The sequence below is a fragment of the Eptesicus fuscus genome, chromosome 9, assembly GCF_027574615.1.
Source record: "Eptesicus fuscus isolate TK198812 chromosome 9, DD_ASM_mEF_20220401, whole genome shotgun sequence".
In the NCBI taxonomy this organism is placed as follows: Eukaryota; Metazoa; Chordata; class Mammalia; order Chiroptera; family Vespertilionidae; genus Eptesicus; species Eptesicus fuscus.
Window position 1 is genome coordinate 22,497,669 of NC_072481.1, and position 16,650 is coordinate 22,514,318.

At 46.1% G+C, this 16,650-nt stretch overlaps 1 protein-coding gene across 1 annotated transcript in view; it reads right to left on the bottom strand.

The window, feature by feature from the left end:
- Window positions 1-4,979: 4,979 nt before the first annotated feature.
- Window positions 4,980-16,650, bottom strand: part of KIAA0319L (KIAA0319 like) — a 105,288-nt gene continuing 93,617 nt past the window's right edge. The window contains exons 18-22 of the mRNA XM_054721410.1: window positions 14,282-14,424; window positions 13,138-13,260; window positions 12,525-12,615; window positions 11,432-11,523; window positions 4,980-6,117 (exon numbers count right to left, since the gene is read on the bottom strand). Of these exons, the coding sequence (XP_054577385.1) occupies window positions 5,930-6,117; window positions 11,432-11,523; window positions 12,525-12,615; window positions 13,138-13,260; window positions 14,282-14,424 (637 nt within the window). The 3' untranslated portion in view covers window positions 4,980-5,929. The remainder of the gene's footprint in view (window positions 6,118-11,431; window positions 11,524-12,524; window positions 12,616-13,137; window positions 13,261-14,281; window positions 14,425-16,650) is intronic.

The window sequence follows — 16,650 nt, forward strand, 5'->3', positions numbered from 1 at the left end:
CATAGATATTTTTACGCTTAAAAATGTTGAACTTCATGCCAAAAAACGAGCATTTGTGGGAAGTTTTAATTCATTTATTTTGAAGAAAAAGTTATCGTATACTTTGGGAAGCTTATGGTGAACATGCTCCATCTCAAGATACTTGTGAGCACTGGTTAAACGCTTTAAAAGTGATGATTTTGATGGGAAAGACAAAGAATGTCCAGGTCAACCGAAAAAGTGTGAAGACCAACAATTACAAGTATTATGTGTATTCTGTCGTTTTAGGAGGGAAAGTTGTAGCATATCAACTAAGTCTATTTGGTCTAATGTGTCATTTAATGCTATTTCCTTATTGACTTTTTGTCAGGGTGATCTCTCATTGCTGTCAGTGGGGTATTAAGGTCCTCTGCTAGAATTGTAGTTTTATCCGTTTTTTTTCTTTTAGGTCTGCTGGTAAATTATTCTATGTATTTTGGTGCTCTCATCAGGTTGGGTCCAAATATATATTTGGTATGTCTTCTTGATGAGTTGTACCCTTTATCATTATAAAATAGCCATCTTTGTCTCTTAACTTTTTTATCTTGAAATATTTTGTTCGATATAAGTACTGCTACACCTACTTTTCTGTGGATGCCATTTGCTTGAAGTATCATCTTCCATCCCTTCACTTTGAGCCTGTTTGTCTTTGTAGTGGTCTCTCACAGGCAACATTATAGTTGGGATTTGTTTTTTAATCTGTCCCACTATTCTATGCCTTTTGATTGATGTTTAGTTCATTTACATTTAGGGGGTTATTGATGTATTAAACTTACTATAGATAATTTATCTTTTCTTGCTACTTTTGTATCTCTCTTTCCCCCCCTTGTGATTCTGTCTGCTATTTTAGTTTGGTGGTTTTCTATGTTGTTTTTTTCTCCATTTGCACTTTATGTTTGGAATCTCAGCTCTGGATATTTGTTTTGTGGTTAGCATTAGGTTTATGTAAAATGTTTCATACATATGGTAGTCCTTGTTCTTCTGATTCAGTCTTATCTTCATTCACCTGTACCCACTCAAGTCACTTTCCACCCCACTTTTATGATTTTGTGGTCACAAATTCTCCCTTTTTATGATATTACCACATTGCAGTAGCATCTCTTCACTGTCCACCCATTAACCTTTGTTATAACTGTTTAATATCATATTCTGAAGTAGATTTCCAGTTTCCTGTTTCTGTTAGTCATCTTACTCAGTTTTGTATACCTTTATCTTTTTGTTTTCAATAAAAGAGCTACTTTCAACAATCCTTGCAATGCAGGGCTTATGGTGATAAATTCTCAGCTTTTGTCTGGGAAAGCCTTCATTTCTCCTTCATATCTATAGACTAACTTGCTAGATATATTACCCTTGGCTGATGGTTCTTTCAATATTTTGAATATTTCCTTCCATTACTCCTGTCTTGTTATGTTCTATGAAATCTGATCATCTAATGGGGTTTCCTTTGTAGGTATTTTTTTTTCTCCCTAACTTCCTTGGGAATTCTTTGTCATTGATTTTTGACAGTTTGAATAAAATGTGTCATGGAGAAGGTCTTTTTGCATTGATATAATTAGGTGTTATGTTCACTTCCTCTATTATAAAGTCCAGTTCTTTCCATGGGGTTTGGAAAGGTTCTTTTCAATTATTTGAGTAGGCTCTCTGTTCCTTTTTCTTCTGGTATACCTGTTATCCGTATATTGCTCTTTCTAATGTTGGATAGTTTTCAGAGTTCCTTTTGTTTCTTTGTTAATCCTCACCCAAGGAAATTTCTTCCATTGATTTTTAGAGTGGAAGCAAGAAAGGGAGGTGAACAAACATTGATGTGACAGAGACACATTGGTTGCCTCCTGCACATGCCCCTACTAGGGCGGGGATCAAACCTGCAACCTAAGTATGTGCCCTTGACTGGGAATCAAACCTGAGACCCTTCAGCGCATGGGCTAATGCTCTAACCACTGACATAGGCCAGGACATAGAGTTCTTTCATTTTAAACTCTCGGTTCTCTTCTTCCTCCTGGGTCATTTCTAGATTTCCATCTTTGAACTGTTTCTCTCTTCCATTTGATCTGCTCTATTTTCATTGCTCTTTAATGCATTCCTCATTTATTGAGTTCTTCAGCTCCAGAATTTGTTTGGTTCTTGTTATAGTTCCAGTCTCTTTAGTCAATTACCTCATTGAACTGCCTTTCTGAGTTTTCTTGTATATCATTGAAGTTTCTTGATAGCTGCAATCTTGAATTCTGACATTTAAATCACCATCTTCCATGACTGAATTTGGTTTCTGGATATTTCATTTTGTGTGCTGCCAAGTTACCTTGGTTGGTCATGTTATTTGATGGATTGTTTCTCTATGTGCATTTGAGGTAGTGAACTTTGTTTACTGTTTTGCTTTCAACAATTCAGCATGTTGATAGTTAGGGCACTTTATTTTCCACTAGATGGTGGTATAGCACAAGTTCTTGTTTTCTTTCTTACCTGCAGTATTTGATCCTCTACAATCACAATATAGCAGCAGTGCTTTTGTTAAGAAAAATGCCATGTTCCTACGTGAATTAAGGGGCACCCCTAGGAATATGGTGGATGGTAGAGAACTGATTTTCTGAACTCCCAGAATTCCCTAATTTTCACTAATGGCTGCTGTCACTGCTGGGTGTTGTGTGTTTTTTTTTTGGGGTGGGGTGGGGGGAGGAAAGGGTGTCTCAACTGCCTCTACTAGGCTGTGCTGGGATGTGTGGGGCAATGGAGGCAGGTTTGTAATTTCAGGTTCTACCCCCTGCCTGCAGTGGCTGTCAGTACTGCTATGCCGTCTAGGGCAGCATAAATCCCGAGTGACTGTTGTGGCAGCCTGAGCTGAAGCATCGTCAACCCTAGTAATGTACTTGGGCCCAGGGAGACCTGTGATAGAAGCGAGCCTAGACCCATGATCTTTTTATTTTTATTTTTTTAAAATATATTTTATTGATTTTTTTACAGAGAGGAAGGGAGAGGGATAGAGAGAAACATCGATGAGAAACATCAATCAGCTGCCTCCTGCACACCTCCCACTGGGGATGTGCCCGCAGCCAAGGTACATGCCCTTGACCGGAATTGAACCTGGGACCTTTCAGTCCACAGGCCGACACTCTATCCACTGAGCCAAATGGGTTAGGGCTCTTTTTATTTTTATTCTTTATTTTTTGTTAATCCTCACCCAAGGATATTTTTCCATTGATCTTTTTAGAGAGAGTGGAAGAGAGAGGGAAAGACAAAGAACAAAGAGAAACATCGATGTGAGAGAAACACATCGATTGGTTGCCTCCTGCATGCATCCCAAGCAGAGCCCGGGCGCGGAGGAGCCTACAACCATCGTATATGCCCTTGACTGGAATCAAACCCGGGACTCTATGGGACCGCAGGCCGACCCTCTATCCACTGAACCAAACTGGTAGGTTTAGACCCATAATCTTATGAGTTTTTGAAAATATATTTTTATTTCTCTCATAACAATCCAAAGGCCATTCTGGTAGGGCAGCTGTCTTCCAGATGGTGGTTCAGGAAGAAGGTTCCCCGAATGCGCCTCTGCTCTGGCCAGCAGATAGAGGAAGGGAGCGGGAGTCACAGAAAACTTTAATGGGCCAGGGCTGAAGATGGAATTCTCTTCTGCCCATACTGTGCAGAAGTCTGGAAATGTAGATGAGCTGTGTTCCTGGGAAAGGACCTTGGTTTGGTGAACGGTTGATCTCTTCACCCAACTTCAGGGGCCTCTCCCTGCAGTGGTTAAGAGGTACTGGGTGTCTGGGTACTTTACCTCTTTGTCTACCAAACCCAACTGCCTATTTCCCCTAGTCCAGGACTTGGTATGGCTTCACAGATTATTACTTTTACTTAATAAAAGTTCAGTTAAATATTCAAAAATCAAAACCTCCTGTGTGTGGGTTCCAGGTATTAGTGTGGTTTAAAACGTGCTCAGGTGATTCTAATAGACAGTCAGCATAGGACCCACAGCTATTGTTGCCAGAATGTGATTAGCTTAGAAGTGAGAAGGGGTGGGGGTTAGACAAGGGCAAATTTGAATCTGCAGTGAGAATTGGATAGAACACTGGCCAAAACCTGTCCTTTGCATGAGAGGGAACTACTTTTTTTGTTGTGACAAAAAAAAAGCCTGATCAAAACCCTTCAGTGTCAAACCTGAGCAACGCTTTCCAGCCGGAGGCACAACAGTAGACAGCCACAGCTCCAATGCTGGAAATATTGGAAACTAGGTAGCCACCACCAACACCCCCCCCCCCCCCAAACTGAGGGGTAATAGTTGGAAGGGGTTATAATCATGGTCTGGGCATAACGAAAGAATGTATAGGCCCCTTAAACCAATCAACACAGATTCCACAAAAGTCAAGGGCCTCATCCATGCTCCTAAAACTCTCTTTTCCAGGGACTGATGGCCCAACTGCATGCACCTTCTTTCCATCTTATTTTCAGAGAGTACCTCTCAATGTATGTGACCACCTCTTCAGCTCCTTCCACTTATCAGATGGGCCAAAGGGAAGTTGTAAGGACAAAGAACAGTTTCTCCCCAAGCAGGAAGGCCAACGCTACAGCCTTCCAGCTCTAGGAGTTTTCTTTGAGTTTTGCTTCCTGGTAAGTTTCCTCTATGTGCACAGTACCTAGTGGGGTTCCAGAAATGCAAGGATGCCTTATATTTGGGGTTCCTTGGCGACAGGCCCTGGGGTAAGGGGGAGCTGTGGGTATTGAATGGACAGAAAACTCCCCTTCCTAAAAGCCAGGGCAGCTGGCCAGCAGGGGCCAGGAGGGATGCACTCCTCCATCAGTAGCCAAGCAGCTGTCGAGGCACAACCCCAGCACCATTGGCCACAGCACTGATGCCAGTCCCACACTTCCCTGCTGGAGGCCATCACCTCTCAGGGATGCACCGGTGGCTGGACCTATGGTCCAGGTCAGTGATGGAGCACAGTAGCACAGTCAGTGGGCACATGTACAATTAAATAGCATGTTTAATCATCTCACAACAGACAGTAGTATAAACTGTAAGTTTCTTTTTAAAAAGTCACTCCCGCCAAAGCTCCCATTCCTCAATACCCAGACACCATAGGAAGTCTCTCTTCCAAGGAACTGAAAGTCTTTCCAGGTCAGGGTCGCCTTGTGAGGAGCCAATGCGCATGTGCGCGCGCGCGCGCACACACACACACACACACACACACACACACACACACACACACGGGACACAAAGAACAGGGTGGGACAATCGCACACATGCGCTCTCATGCCATAACATTCCAGTCAGCTGTGGCTCTGCTCTCGGCCAGCACTGGTCAGGAAGAGACGGGGAGGCGGTCTGTGTCCAGCCTCACTGCTCTGACACAATAGCCAGCTCTCCCTTACCCTTGGGCCAGACACCATGTCTGCACCACCAGCCCAGCGTCTGTGGTGAGGAGAAGGGGGTGCTACATCCTCTGGACCCAGTGATCCCAAAGAGAAGAATATAGGGCAGGCTCTTGTGGACTGGTAGTGCTTGGTTCTGTACCCAGGTGTGGGGGGCACAGCCAGTCCTCGCTGTGCAGGTGCTCTGGGAGTGCGACACTGCCAACAGGGAGCTGGCTGTGTCCACCCTCAGAGCAGGGGAGGGGTTTGCAAAAACGGAGGCCCTGAGGTGAGGATATGCGGGGGAAAGAGGAGGTAAGAGGTGAGGGGAGACTACCAGATGGTTTAAAGAGGAAACCTCTTCATTCACAGCTTTGTTCAGGGTTCCTGGAGAATGTCTCTGGATCCAGGTATCAGCAGCTCTGGTTGTGGATGATATGGGGGGGAGATGACCAGCAAATGCTGGCAGAACAGCTGCCCACTGAAATGGAAGGTTTGAGAACCAGCCTGGCAATGCTCTGGACCCCAGCACTGCCGACCTCTACCCTGAGGAGACAGACCAGGTGGCTGGCTATAGGAGCTCCTCCCGTGGGCTCCTGGCCTTAAGTGGGGTCTGTCCGTTGGGCACAGAGCCATTCTGACCATGCAGGAGTTTGCCCTTCTCTCTGTCTGGCCATGTGAAGATGGCATCATCGCTGTCCAGCTCCGACTCAGAGTGCATCAGGCTGCTGCTCAGCATTGGGCCTTTCTGTTTGATGCCTGCAAGGGAGATAAGGAACTTCCGCATCAGGAGCACCAACCTTCCCCAGCTTAAGCCACACCCTCCCCCCAGCCTGAAGAGCAGGGGAACAGGGAGTCATGGTCCCCTCTCCCTGCTGGGAGGGGCAGATGGGAAGGAGGCGGCTTCCTGAGTCTTCCCAGTGCTGGCTAGCTGGAACAGCCCTATAAGGGAAGTCAGAGTAAATGAGACCAACAGTTCCAATGCTGATTATCTCCAGTAGTTTTGGTTAGTGCCACCCAATGACATTCTCTTTCTCTTAAATGCTCAATGTTTTATCTCCTTTTATGAATAGGATGGACTTCTTGGGAGGCAGGAAAGCAAGCTCAGCATGGGTGTGAAGTGCTCGCCAGTTTCTGACACTGAGTCAGCCTGGACTTCACTCTACAGAGATGTTTGCACTGGCTTCACTGAGCGGGACGGGAGGTGGGAGAGCAGGCACATGGCTCGGGAGGGCTCTCCTGCTGGGAGAGCCTGACTAAACAGGGACCCTGAGACAGTTTTTTAAGCCATCAGCTCATCAGAATATGCAAATGAGGACCTATAAGAAGCACCTGAGGTCAGAAAATATGTCTGAGATTCTCCAAGCCATGGAGGAGGTCACGTTTACTCCTGTCCCTGTGGCTGCAGGGAGACCACACTGTACAATGTGGTCTGGCCATGGCTTTAGGGCAGATCCTGTCCAACAGCCAGATGGCTTGGGCTCTGACTGGTACAAATAATATTCCAGAGAAAGCAAAAGGTAGGCTGAGACAGCTTAGCAGGATTAGAAATGGGACTTTTTTTCCAACAATGAGAATCCAGCTTGGCAGTGCTCTGAGTCCTGGCTACCCCCAAGAGCTAACCTATCTCCTTTCCTAAAAAGGTGACTAGTCAGATGAGGTATTTGAACACTCATCACCCAACAATCACTTTCCCTCCCCAGGTCCCACTCAGATCCCCAGATGATTCAGAGCCATTGTGCCCCTTCCCCGCCAGACATGCCTGAAGTCTGTGAATGCTGAGGGCAACCAGACTCTGACTGCATCTGGGGACCATCTCGGGTACAGTTCTGGGACATGGCTGGAGAGCAGCAGGGCCAAAGAAGAACCCTCAGCATCTTGGGCTTCTCCAATGTGGTGGGGGATTAGCCAACATAAGAACCACGCCCGGGTGAGGCTCAAGGTCCTCCATACCCCTGCTTTGCCCCTGTAAATGAAATACCCCTGCCTCTCTGTGCCCTCTGGGGGCTTTCCCCAACCAGTCCCCACTCGAAGCTTCCCTTCTTCCCCACAGCCCTTCCAGTCCATAGCTGCAGAGGACAGGAGCCTGAGAGGGAGACAAATGCTCCTGGCTGCACAATACATAGTACTACCCAGGGCCCTCCATTGTGGACTTCTGCTCTGCTTGGAGAAGTGAGTGACCTTTGCTCACTACACAGTACAAGCTGGGAAACTGGTAACATCAATGGGAGGTGAACAGACATCTATGACTCAGCAATTCCATTCATAGGTCTGCACCTAACAGAAACCCATACATATGTCCACTGAGGACATGGCAGAGGAATATCTATAATGCCACTCATAACAGCCAAAAATAGAAAGCAATTGCCAATTAACAGTATGCCTGATGAATAAAAATATTCAAACTGGAAATTATCCTATATAATAAAAGCCTAATATGCAAATCGACCTAACAGTAGAATGACTGGTTGCTATGACACACACTGACCACTGGGGGGAGGGCAGATGCTCAATGCAGGAGCTGCCTGTAGGCCAGGCTGGCTAAGGTGGGTGCTAGCAAAGGAGGAGGGGGGGATCGTCCTGCTGGTTGCCCCACAGATTGGCCCTGATCGCTGGCCAGGCATAGGGGCCCTATCTGTGCACAAATTTCATGCACCGGGCCTCCAGTACAGCAATAAGAATGAATGAACTATTGCTCTAATAATATGGGTGAATGTGATAAATAGAATGTTGAGTGAAAGGAGCCAAATACACTGATTTCATTTATATCAAACTCCCAAGATATTAGAAGTAAGGGGAGGGGGGACAGTGGCTGGAGAGAAGCACAAAGGAGGCACTTCTGGGGGGCTGATTACATGTGCCTGTTCAGTTGTGAAAACCCATTAAACTGTTTATAACATATTTATTAGAACTACAAAAATGCCATTTTTAGAAGCTAAATAGTAATTTCACATGGTTCAACCTAATATACTTCAATAAAATGTTTGTCTTTTAAAAAAATTGATAGAATAGCATAACAAAATCCAACAGAACAGCTGCTAAATGTGAATCCCATCTCCGGAGGGGGCACGCCCCATGCTCCACCTGGCGGCCTTTGTCCCCAAGAGTTCCCTCAGGTGGGACCATTCTGTCTCCAGTCACCCCTCACCCAGGCTTACCCTGGCTCCCAGCAAACACTTCTATACAACATGTCTTCCTCTACAACATGCCCCACTAATTCCCTTCTTCAAGCTGAACTTCAAGTCCATACTTAGTACAATATAGTCTTGAATCCCATTTCCGCATCCTACTAGTGACCCTGCTCTAGGCTGCTCCTGCTAATCCACAGAGCCCAAAACAAGAGCCAGGGCTTGTGGCCTGGTCAGCCACCCCAAATCCAAGGGCATTCTCACCACCCCCTTAGTTAGACACTGCCCTTAAGAGAAGGGCCTGCTGGGCCTCGCCTAGTCTCAATGTAGTTACATAGATGTGACTGGTCACGCTGGTCTCTCGGGCTCTTCCTACCACCCTCCCCTTTCACAAGAAGCATGCCATACTGCAATCCATCTTCCGATTTCAACCCAGCACTTAGTGCGGCCAGCCAGCTTTTCCTCCCTTCCTCAGAAGAGGTGTTGTAGTTCCATTTATACTCCTCTCTCCTTTTTGCCCTACTCCATCCTTCTCAGGAACCGCACCTGTACCATCTACATCTCGTGAACCCCATCCGAGGAGACTGCCTTCGAAGCCCTGTCCTGCTGCTGCTTCACTTTTCATTGCTCAGCTTCTACGAGGACTTTCAAATAGCTAGGGCCTCCAATTCCACGCCGCCTACTTCCTAAGTAACATGTACTTTCGCCCTAGCTAGTATTGCTCAGTGGGTATAGCACCGGCCTGCATAACAGGGTCTTAGGTTCGATTCTGGTCAAGAGCACATACCTTGGTTGCAGGCTCCTCCTTGGTCGGGGTTCGTGCAGGAGGCAACCAATCAATGTATTTCTCTCACATCAATGTTTCTCTCTGTCTTTCCCTCTCCCTGAAAATCAATGGGAAAATATCCTCGGGCAAATATTAACCAAAAAAACAAAAACCTGCACTTTCTGCTGTCATCCACCACTACTCGAGCTTTTTTTTTTTTAATTGTTTAAGTATTACATATATCTCCTTTTTCTCCCGATTGACCCCCCCCCCACCACCACCACGCCTGCCCCCCAGGACAAGCCCCCACCACCCCAGTGTCCGTGTCCATTGGTTATGCTAATATGCATGCATACAAGTCCTTTGGTTGATCTCTTACCCCCCCTACTCTAGCTCTTTAGGTGATCAGAAACTACTCTGTGTTGTCATCCTTCTCAGTTCTCTTCCTGCAGCGGCAAATACTGTTGACCACTCTTTCATGATGCCCCTTCTCCCTTCTTGATGACCATCCTTAGGCTGCTCAGCCCTGGGCTCTTCTCTTATCCTTCAACATTCTCCCCAGAGGGACCTGACCCACTTATGTGGTGCTGACTGATACCACCAGTATATAGAAGATCCCTATATATTGACACTTCTCTTAACTGTTCTGTTGACTTCAGTGTAACTCATCTTCTCTCACCCAAACCATCACTGCACTAGATGTCCATATTTTGTCAACAGTGCTATCATTCTCTGTCAGGTCAAAAGCCAACCCTGGCCTTTCCTGCTGTCTCTCCCGTTCAATTGATGAAATGTTATCATTAGATGAATTTTCCTAAAGCCAGCACTTTGAAGATGTCACTTCTCATCACATCAAAATAAATGCTTAATTCCTTAGGCTGATGTACAAATCTTTTCACAGTTTGATCCTTGTCAGTCTTCCAGCCTCATTTCCTCATCCCAATCCATAACTGTCCTGAAACAAACACTTCATCTCCATTTCTTCCAGGCGTTCTAATCTCGAGCAGTAACATCACCCAAACCAGAGATGCTCAAAGCAGCAGCTTGGTGGGAGGACCATCCTTCCTCTCACACCCCTCTGACAACATACCACGAACCTCATTAAGTTCCCCCTAAGTGTATTTGCCTCTGTCTCATCATCTCTACCATAAGGACATTCTAGCGAATCTCCTTTCACTTACTCTTGCCCCTCTCCAATTCCTTCACACAGTAGCCTTCTTAAAATGTCAATCATATTGCACCACTCAATGCTTAAAATCTATCTGTGGCTCCCTATTGCTCTTCGGAACCTACAGCAAGTTCCCTACTCGTCCAACCTCATGCCACTTGCCCCATGATCATCATGTCGCCTCCTTCCACTTCCTCAAATGTCCTCTGCTCTTTTCAGCAGATGACCTTCACTGACTACTCTTTGCCTGAAATGCTATTTCCCAGTCTTTACATGACTAACTTCTGCTCATCCCTCAGGGCTCAGCTTGACTGTTAATCTTTATAAAGACCTTTCATTATCACCTTTGTGTGTATTTATGAGTTTGTCTGGTTTGCTATAATACAAGTGGTGTCTGGCACAGGGCCTGGTACACAGTGGTCTCAATCCATGTTCACAGATGAGTAAGATATAGATGCTGCCTGTCCTGTGGCATCCATGATGGATGGAAACCACCCTTGACAGCCCAGCGAGGAAGGGAGGCCTTCTGCAGTCCTGACTCTCCCAGCCCCACCCCTGGAACCAGCTGGGAACCTGCCCTCCTCTGGCTCTAAGACAAGGACAGAGCCTGTGGATCTACCTGTAAACACTGGAGAGAAGTGAAAGGAGATCAGCTGGCAGACATCCCTTTAATCGCATCACTGCCTCACCTTGTTGTCTGCACAGAAAGGAGAGCCACAGTCCCTGAGCCTGACCACACAGGACAGCTTGAAGAGCGAAACTCCAGGGAATAAGCAGGCAAAGGAGAGCAGGAGGCCTCGCCTGTCTGCAAAGTGAAAGGACTGCTGAGAGAGCCTTGGCATCAGAGCTGGTCCAGCAGGCAGCTTCTGCCAGCACAGGGCCAAGCCCACCTTCGGCCTTCATCAGGCAGGACACAAAATGTTTTTCCAGCACAAACAGCTGTGAGTGACAGTGGCTCCTCACAGGGAGTGCACAGACAGACGCCCCAGCCCCAGCTCCCCGGGCTACTACCTGCTCGGGAGGTTGGCTTCAGCTCCAGGCTTTCCTGATCCGTGGCATCCAGGATTTTGTACTTGCTTTTTCTCTTGGGTTTTCCTTTTTGCCTGAAAAACGCAATCCCCTCCCCTGCTTAGGAAGGAGGCTGTGCGTGAGGTTCAGGTAGACCCCATAGGATGCCAGCCATGCCCGTGCTAGTGGGAGAGCTGTTTCTCCTGCCTTTCAGCCAGGAAAGTTGGCAACTGTAATTTGTTCAAATAATCCTCACCAATTCCAGGAAAGGGCAAGGGAGACGTGGCTATCTTAGCGTGGACTCACCAGTCCACAGTGGTACCGAGGGGCAGATTGGTTAAAAATGTAAAGAAAATGAAAACTGTATGCTTGAGGGGTGTGGGTAGAGAGGAAAGCATTAAACCAAGAAAGTTGTTAATGGTGATCGTCTTTAGTGGTGAGAATTTTTAAAAGTTCTTTTAATTTTCTGTCTTATATGTGGTTATACTGCAGGTTGAATCTCAGCTCTGCCCCTTATTTACTGTGTGTCCATGGACAGGTAAAGTCTGTAAGACGAGGAAAGGTTGTCATGCGCATTAAAACAGTTATTATCTATAAAATTTATCATGGTGCTTGACACACAGTAAATGTAGAAATCATACTTATAATGAAAAACATAATAAGCATTACTATTAAGTATTATAAGACTAGACAGGAAGACCAAATGAAAAAACCCATTACCCTTAACCATGACTAACCTAAGTCTGTAACTATGTGAAAACTTGTATACAAGTGAATCCCAACGAGTGAGGAAGGCCGAAAAGAAAATTATCTCCTAAGGTCGTGCGGCTGAGGTATGGAGTGTTAAAAGACATACATCCTAGAGATGTGATGAGTTCCATACCCAGGCCCTCCCACCCCACCCTAGCTACCCTTCCCAGGTTGCGTATCACTGCGCTGACAGCACTGGCTGAAGGATGTGGGCCAGAGCACTGTAACACTGACAGGAAGGGAGGAGCCCAGGACTCGGTGCCTTCCGTGTGGAAAGGCCAGATACCTCTCTGATGAGTGACTACAGTGACTGGAAGACTGAATTTCCAAAGATAATCCAACTTACCTCTTACAACAACAGATCACAGTCCAGGACAGGGTTCCGAAGGCAACGACAATGACAAAGCAAGCAATGATAACATATAACACGCTCCACTCTGCCAAGAAAAACAAAATGGTCAGGGTTGTAGAGAGAGAGGCTAAAGGGAGGTCGGGGCTGCCCCCACCTGAGCGAGAGATGGCTTCACTCTATAGATAAGAATGACCCAGGGCTCCCCAGGGAAGGTGAGACATAAGAGTTGAAGGCAGCTCAAGTTTTAAACCTTCAGAATTGTCCCGCTTTCCAGTCCCTTCTCTGAGGCCCTGGGACAGTGGGGAGCTATAACAGAGGGACGGGAAGCAGAAAGACAGGCCTTGCAGCTAGTTTGATGTAGGCTGCAGTTGGCAGTTGCAGTGAGCAGTTGGTGTGATTTCAGCTTGGTTCTTACACAACTGCTTCAGAGCTTTCCTCTAACCTTGAGCAAGTGCAGAGGAAAGAAGTAAAAATCCTCTGCAAACAGAAAATACACAAAGTTCTCCTTGCTTGCTCATCTGCCTCAGAAACACCAACACCCACCCACTCACAACTCAGAACCAGTCAGTGCTAAACCAGCTGGCACAATGCCAACCAGAAAACTCACCACAGTTGCTGTCTCCATCCCTCAGCTGCACCTTGATGAAATTCTCCATCCAAAAAGGGTCACAGATGCAGCGTTTGGTAAAGGAATCACAGTGGCCATGGTCGGAACAGTTCAGCTGGCATGCTGAAAGGAGCAGAAAGGGGAGGAAAGACAACAGGAGTCAGAGCCGGGGGACAGTCCGCGTCCCGTGCCTGTGAAAGCAGGAGGGCACCCCCGTTCAGTGGCCTGGGAGACCTGCTCCAGGAGCTTCTACACACATTACCCGTAACTATCCTCACAGTTGGACACAACTGGAGCAGTTAGAAAGGCCACTGGAACATGGTTCCAAACTGTTTTTGATTTTTTAGAGAGAGGAAGGGAGGCAGGAGGGAGAGAGGTTGATGTGAGAGAAACATCAATCGGTTGCCTCCCACACTCGCCCCTACCGAGGATTGAACTCCCAACCTGGGTTTTTGCCCTGACCGGAAATGGAACCCACCACCAACCAATTGAGCCACACAGGCCAGAGCAGTTCCAGATTGGTTTTACTTGTTGTTTCTGTGTATCAGCAGTTCTTAATATTGCATGTCCTGCAGACCCACTTCTCTGAGTAATTTAATTGGCAAAATAAAATGCACAGTATTATAAAGGAAAGCAATTACATTGAATGTGTTTTTAAAATATCTAAGAATATAATTTTTAAAAATAATATGTGTGTGCTTTTATTAAAAAATGAAGTAGCAAGATCTAGAAGCGAGTCTCACAACTGATAACTTTGAAATAGTGATGGGTAAAAATATGTCATCATGTTGTGTGATAGAAATTACCTCTGACTGCTATTGCCTCAAAGTCATGGGTTCAATTAACAGTGTAGTTTGTTGCCTACCTTCATAACGGAGGGAAATAATAAATTTCAGTTAGAGGTTAATGAAAAGAAAGATGTAATTTTTTCTAAAATGTACAGCCCTCTGAACACTCTCAGGGGCCCACAGACCCCTGGTTAAGAACCTCTATGAATCAGGACCCTCATGGTAACAGTAGTGGAGGGAAGAAATTATCTCCATGTTCCTGGAGAACAGGGGATGAGACCCGAGGACAGTGGGGACTGACAGGTGAGAGGGGCTACTGGGGAGGGTCTTGTTCCCAACGCCCCAGAATTACTCACTGACAGTGTAGACTTCCAGGGCTCTGAATACTAGAAAGTCTGCCTTTTGTTTCCGCAGCTCATTCTTGAGCTTCGCTGCCACCTCATGGCCTTTGAAGATCTGGTGCGGAGGCTCGTTTTGAACAAAAAATACCATCTTGGTGCTGCAGAGACAGGCAATGGTATATATGAATAAGCTGAAGCTGTCAATAACAACAGCAGCAGCTACCATTGGCCAAGCACCGCTGCTTGTGCCAGAGCCTGTGCTAAGTATTACATGCATTCTCTTACAGCAAGCCAGGGAGAAAGGCCTTACCGGTGTCCGCTCCCTTTTACAAAGGACAACACTGGGGCTCAGAGGGGTTAAGTAACTTGCCCAAGGTCACACAGTTAATTCTGGCAGAGCCAGATACCAACCCTGATATGTCTGATCCCAAAGCCTATGCTTTTAGAAATGCCCTAAACTGCCCCAGCTAACAAGAGGACCCATACCAAACAGGTAACCAGAGGCCAGGAAAATGGGAATTTGGTTATGACCACATCCCTGCTGTCAGCCTTTTAACAGCTAAGACTGTGGTGCTGTTGGATTTGTGCCTGCGTTACTTGTATGACAAACCACAATGCTTTGTAAAATGTAAATTATCAGACGGCATCCAATAATTATCCACAGGCCAAAACGATCGTTACTACAACAGTAACAAGACTACACGATGGTGTGGCTGGAACGAGATTCTGTTACTCCAGGCCCAGAATCTATTTCCTTTCTGACTGTCAATTTCTGTCCAAGGCAGACCATGCTTGAACTCACACCTGGGTGGCACCAAATCTGTTCTCTATGGCTTGGCCTCCACTTTTCGTAGCCTGCCTTTTTACTTCATGTTAGTCTCACAGACCGAACCTTCTCAAGCAGTGGGCCACACGGGTCTATAGGTGTGCCCAAGATACTGATGCCCTCCGCACACAGCGTAGCTGGGTGGCACCAGTTGCTACAGTGTAACTCTGTTTACCCCAAAGTGCCATGTAAATGGCATAATTTCCTGTGTGGTATGACATAAAAGTTTGGGAAGCACTGGCATAAAACTCTTTCTAAAAGCTTGCTGTACAAAAAGGCCAACAATAGGTAACATAAATTCTAGAATCAAGAAACAAATCTTTACCATAAAAGATCTGTGGTCCTTTTCTCATTTTCTTATAGTGACCTAATCCATGGGTAGTTTCAATTTCTGTCTATATACCAGTAACTCTCAAATCTTTAAACTCCTTTCCCCGTCTCTCCTGAGTGACCAAATCTTTATCTTTAATGCTTGCTAGAATATCTGTCCTAGATGTTCCACAGGCACCTTGAATCCAACATGTCTCAAAATAAACTTATAACAACCATTAACTGGGCACTTACTGTGCATTAGGGACTATACAAACATTACTTTATTGGATCCTCAATAACAAGCCTATAAAATGGGTACTGGCATTTTTACTGCTAGAACAGGTTTGGAGAGGGGAGGTAACCTGTCTGGAGGAAGGACCATGCTCTTTCCCACTATATTAACTATCTCCCTCCCAGTATCCAGTCCCTCCAACATTCCTCAACTAAGCCAACCAAACCCGAGCCAGAAACCCAGCCACTGTGATGCTCCTCTCTTCCCTCATGCCTGATGCGGGGTCAGCAAGTCTGCGAGCAAACCCTTCCACAGTGCTCTGACCAGCACTCTCGCTGCTTCCACTGCCTGTATCCAGCCGACAGCACAGCTAGATGGATCCCTGCCTGCTCCCAGGCTGCTGAGCAGAGCTTACACACCAAGTCCTAAATCACTACGCTGTCTCTGACCCAGTGAACCCTGGTCGCATGTTAGGTTCACCTGGGGAGCTTTTAGACTTCAGGTGCCCAAACCTCACTCTAGACCAGTGGTTCCCAACCTTTTTTGGCTGTGCCCCACCTAAGCATCTCTAAAATCCTGATGCCCCCCTGTGACATGTAATTCTTATTATTCAAAAGGTGACCTCCTATTCACATAGAGGAAGCCTAAAAGGCCATTAACTTCATCTAAACAAGCTTCCAAAGAACATGGCATCCATAAAAGAGAAAAATAAAAGAACGAAGGACAGTTGAAGTACTGAGAAAGAAATCACTAAGAAATTGTTAACAACAATAAGAATATGTAGAGATATGAAAAAATAGCAAATAAAGTTTCAAAACATAGAAGTGAAATGCATAAATATGTCACAATATATATTTATATACTGTATATGAGGCCCCTAGAACCATAAGAAATGCAAAAAATTCACTGTTAATAACTCATTCTCGAATTGTCCCCCTTAAAAGTCAAACTGCCCCCCTGTGGGGCGTGTGCCCCACCCACGCGGGGAACCATTGCTCCAGACCAGCGGTCGCC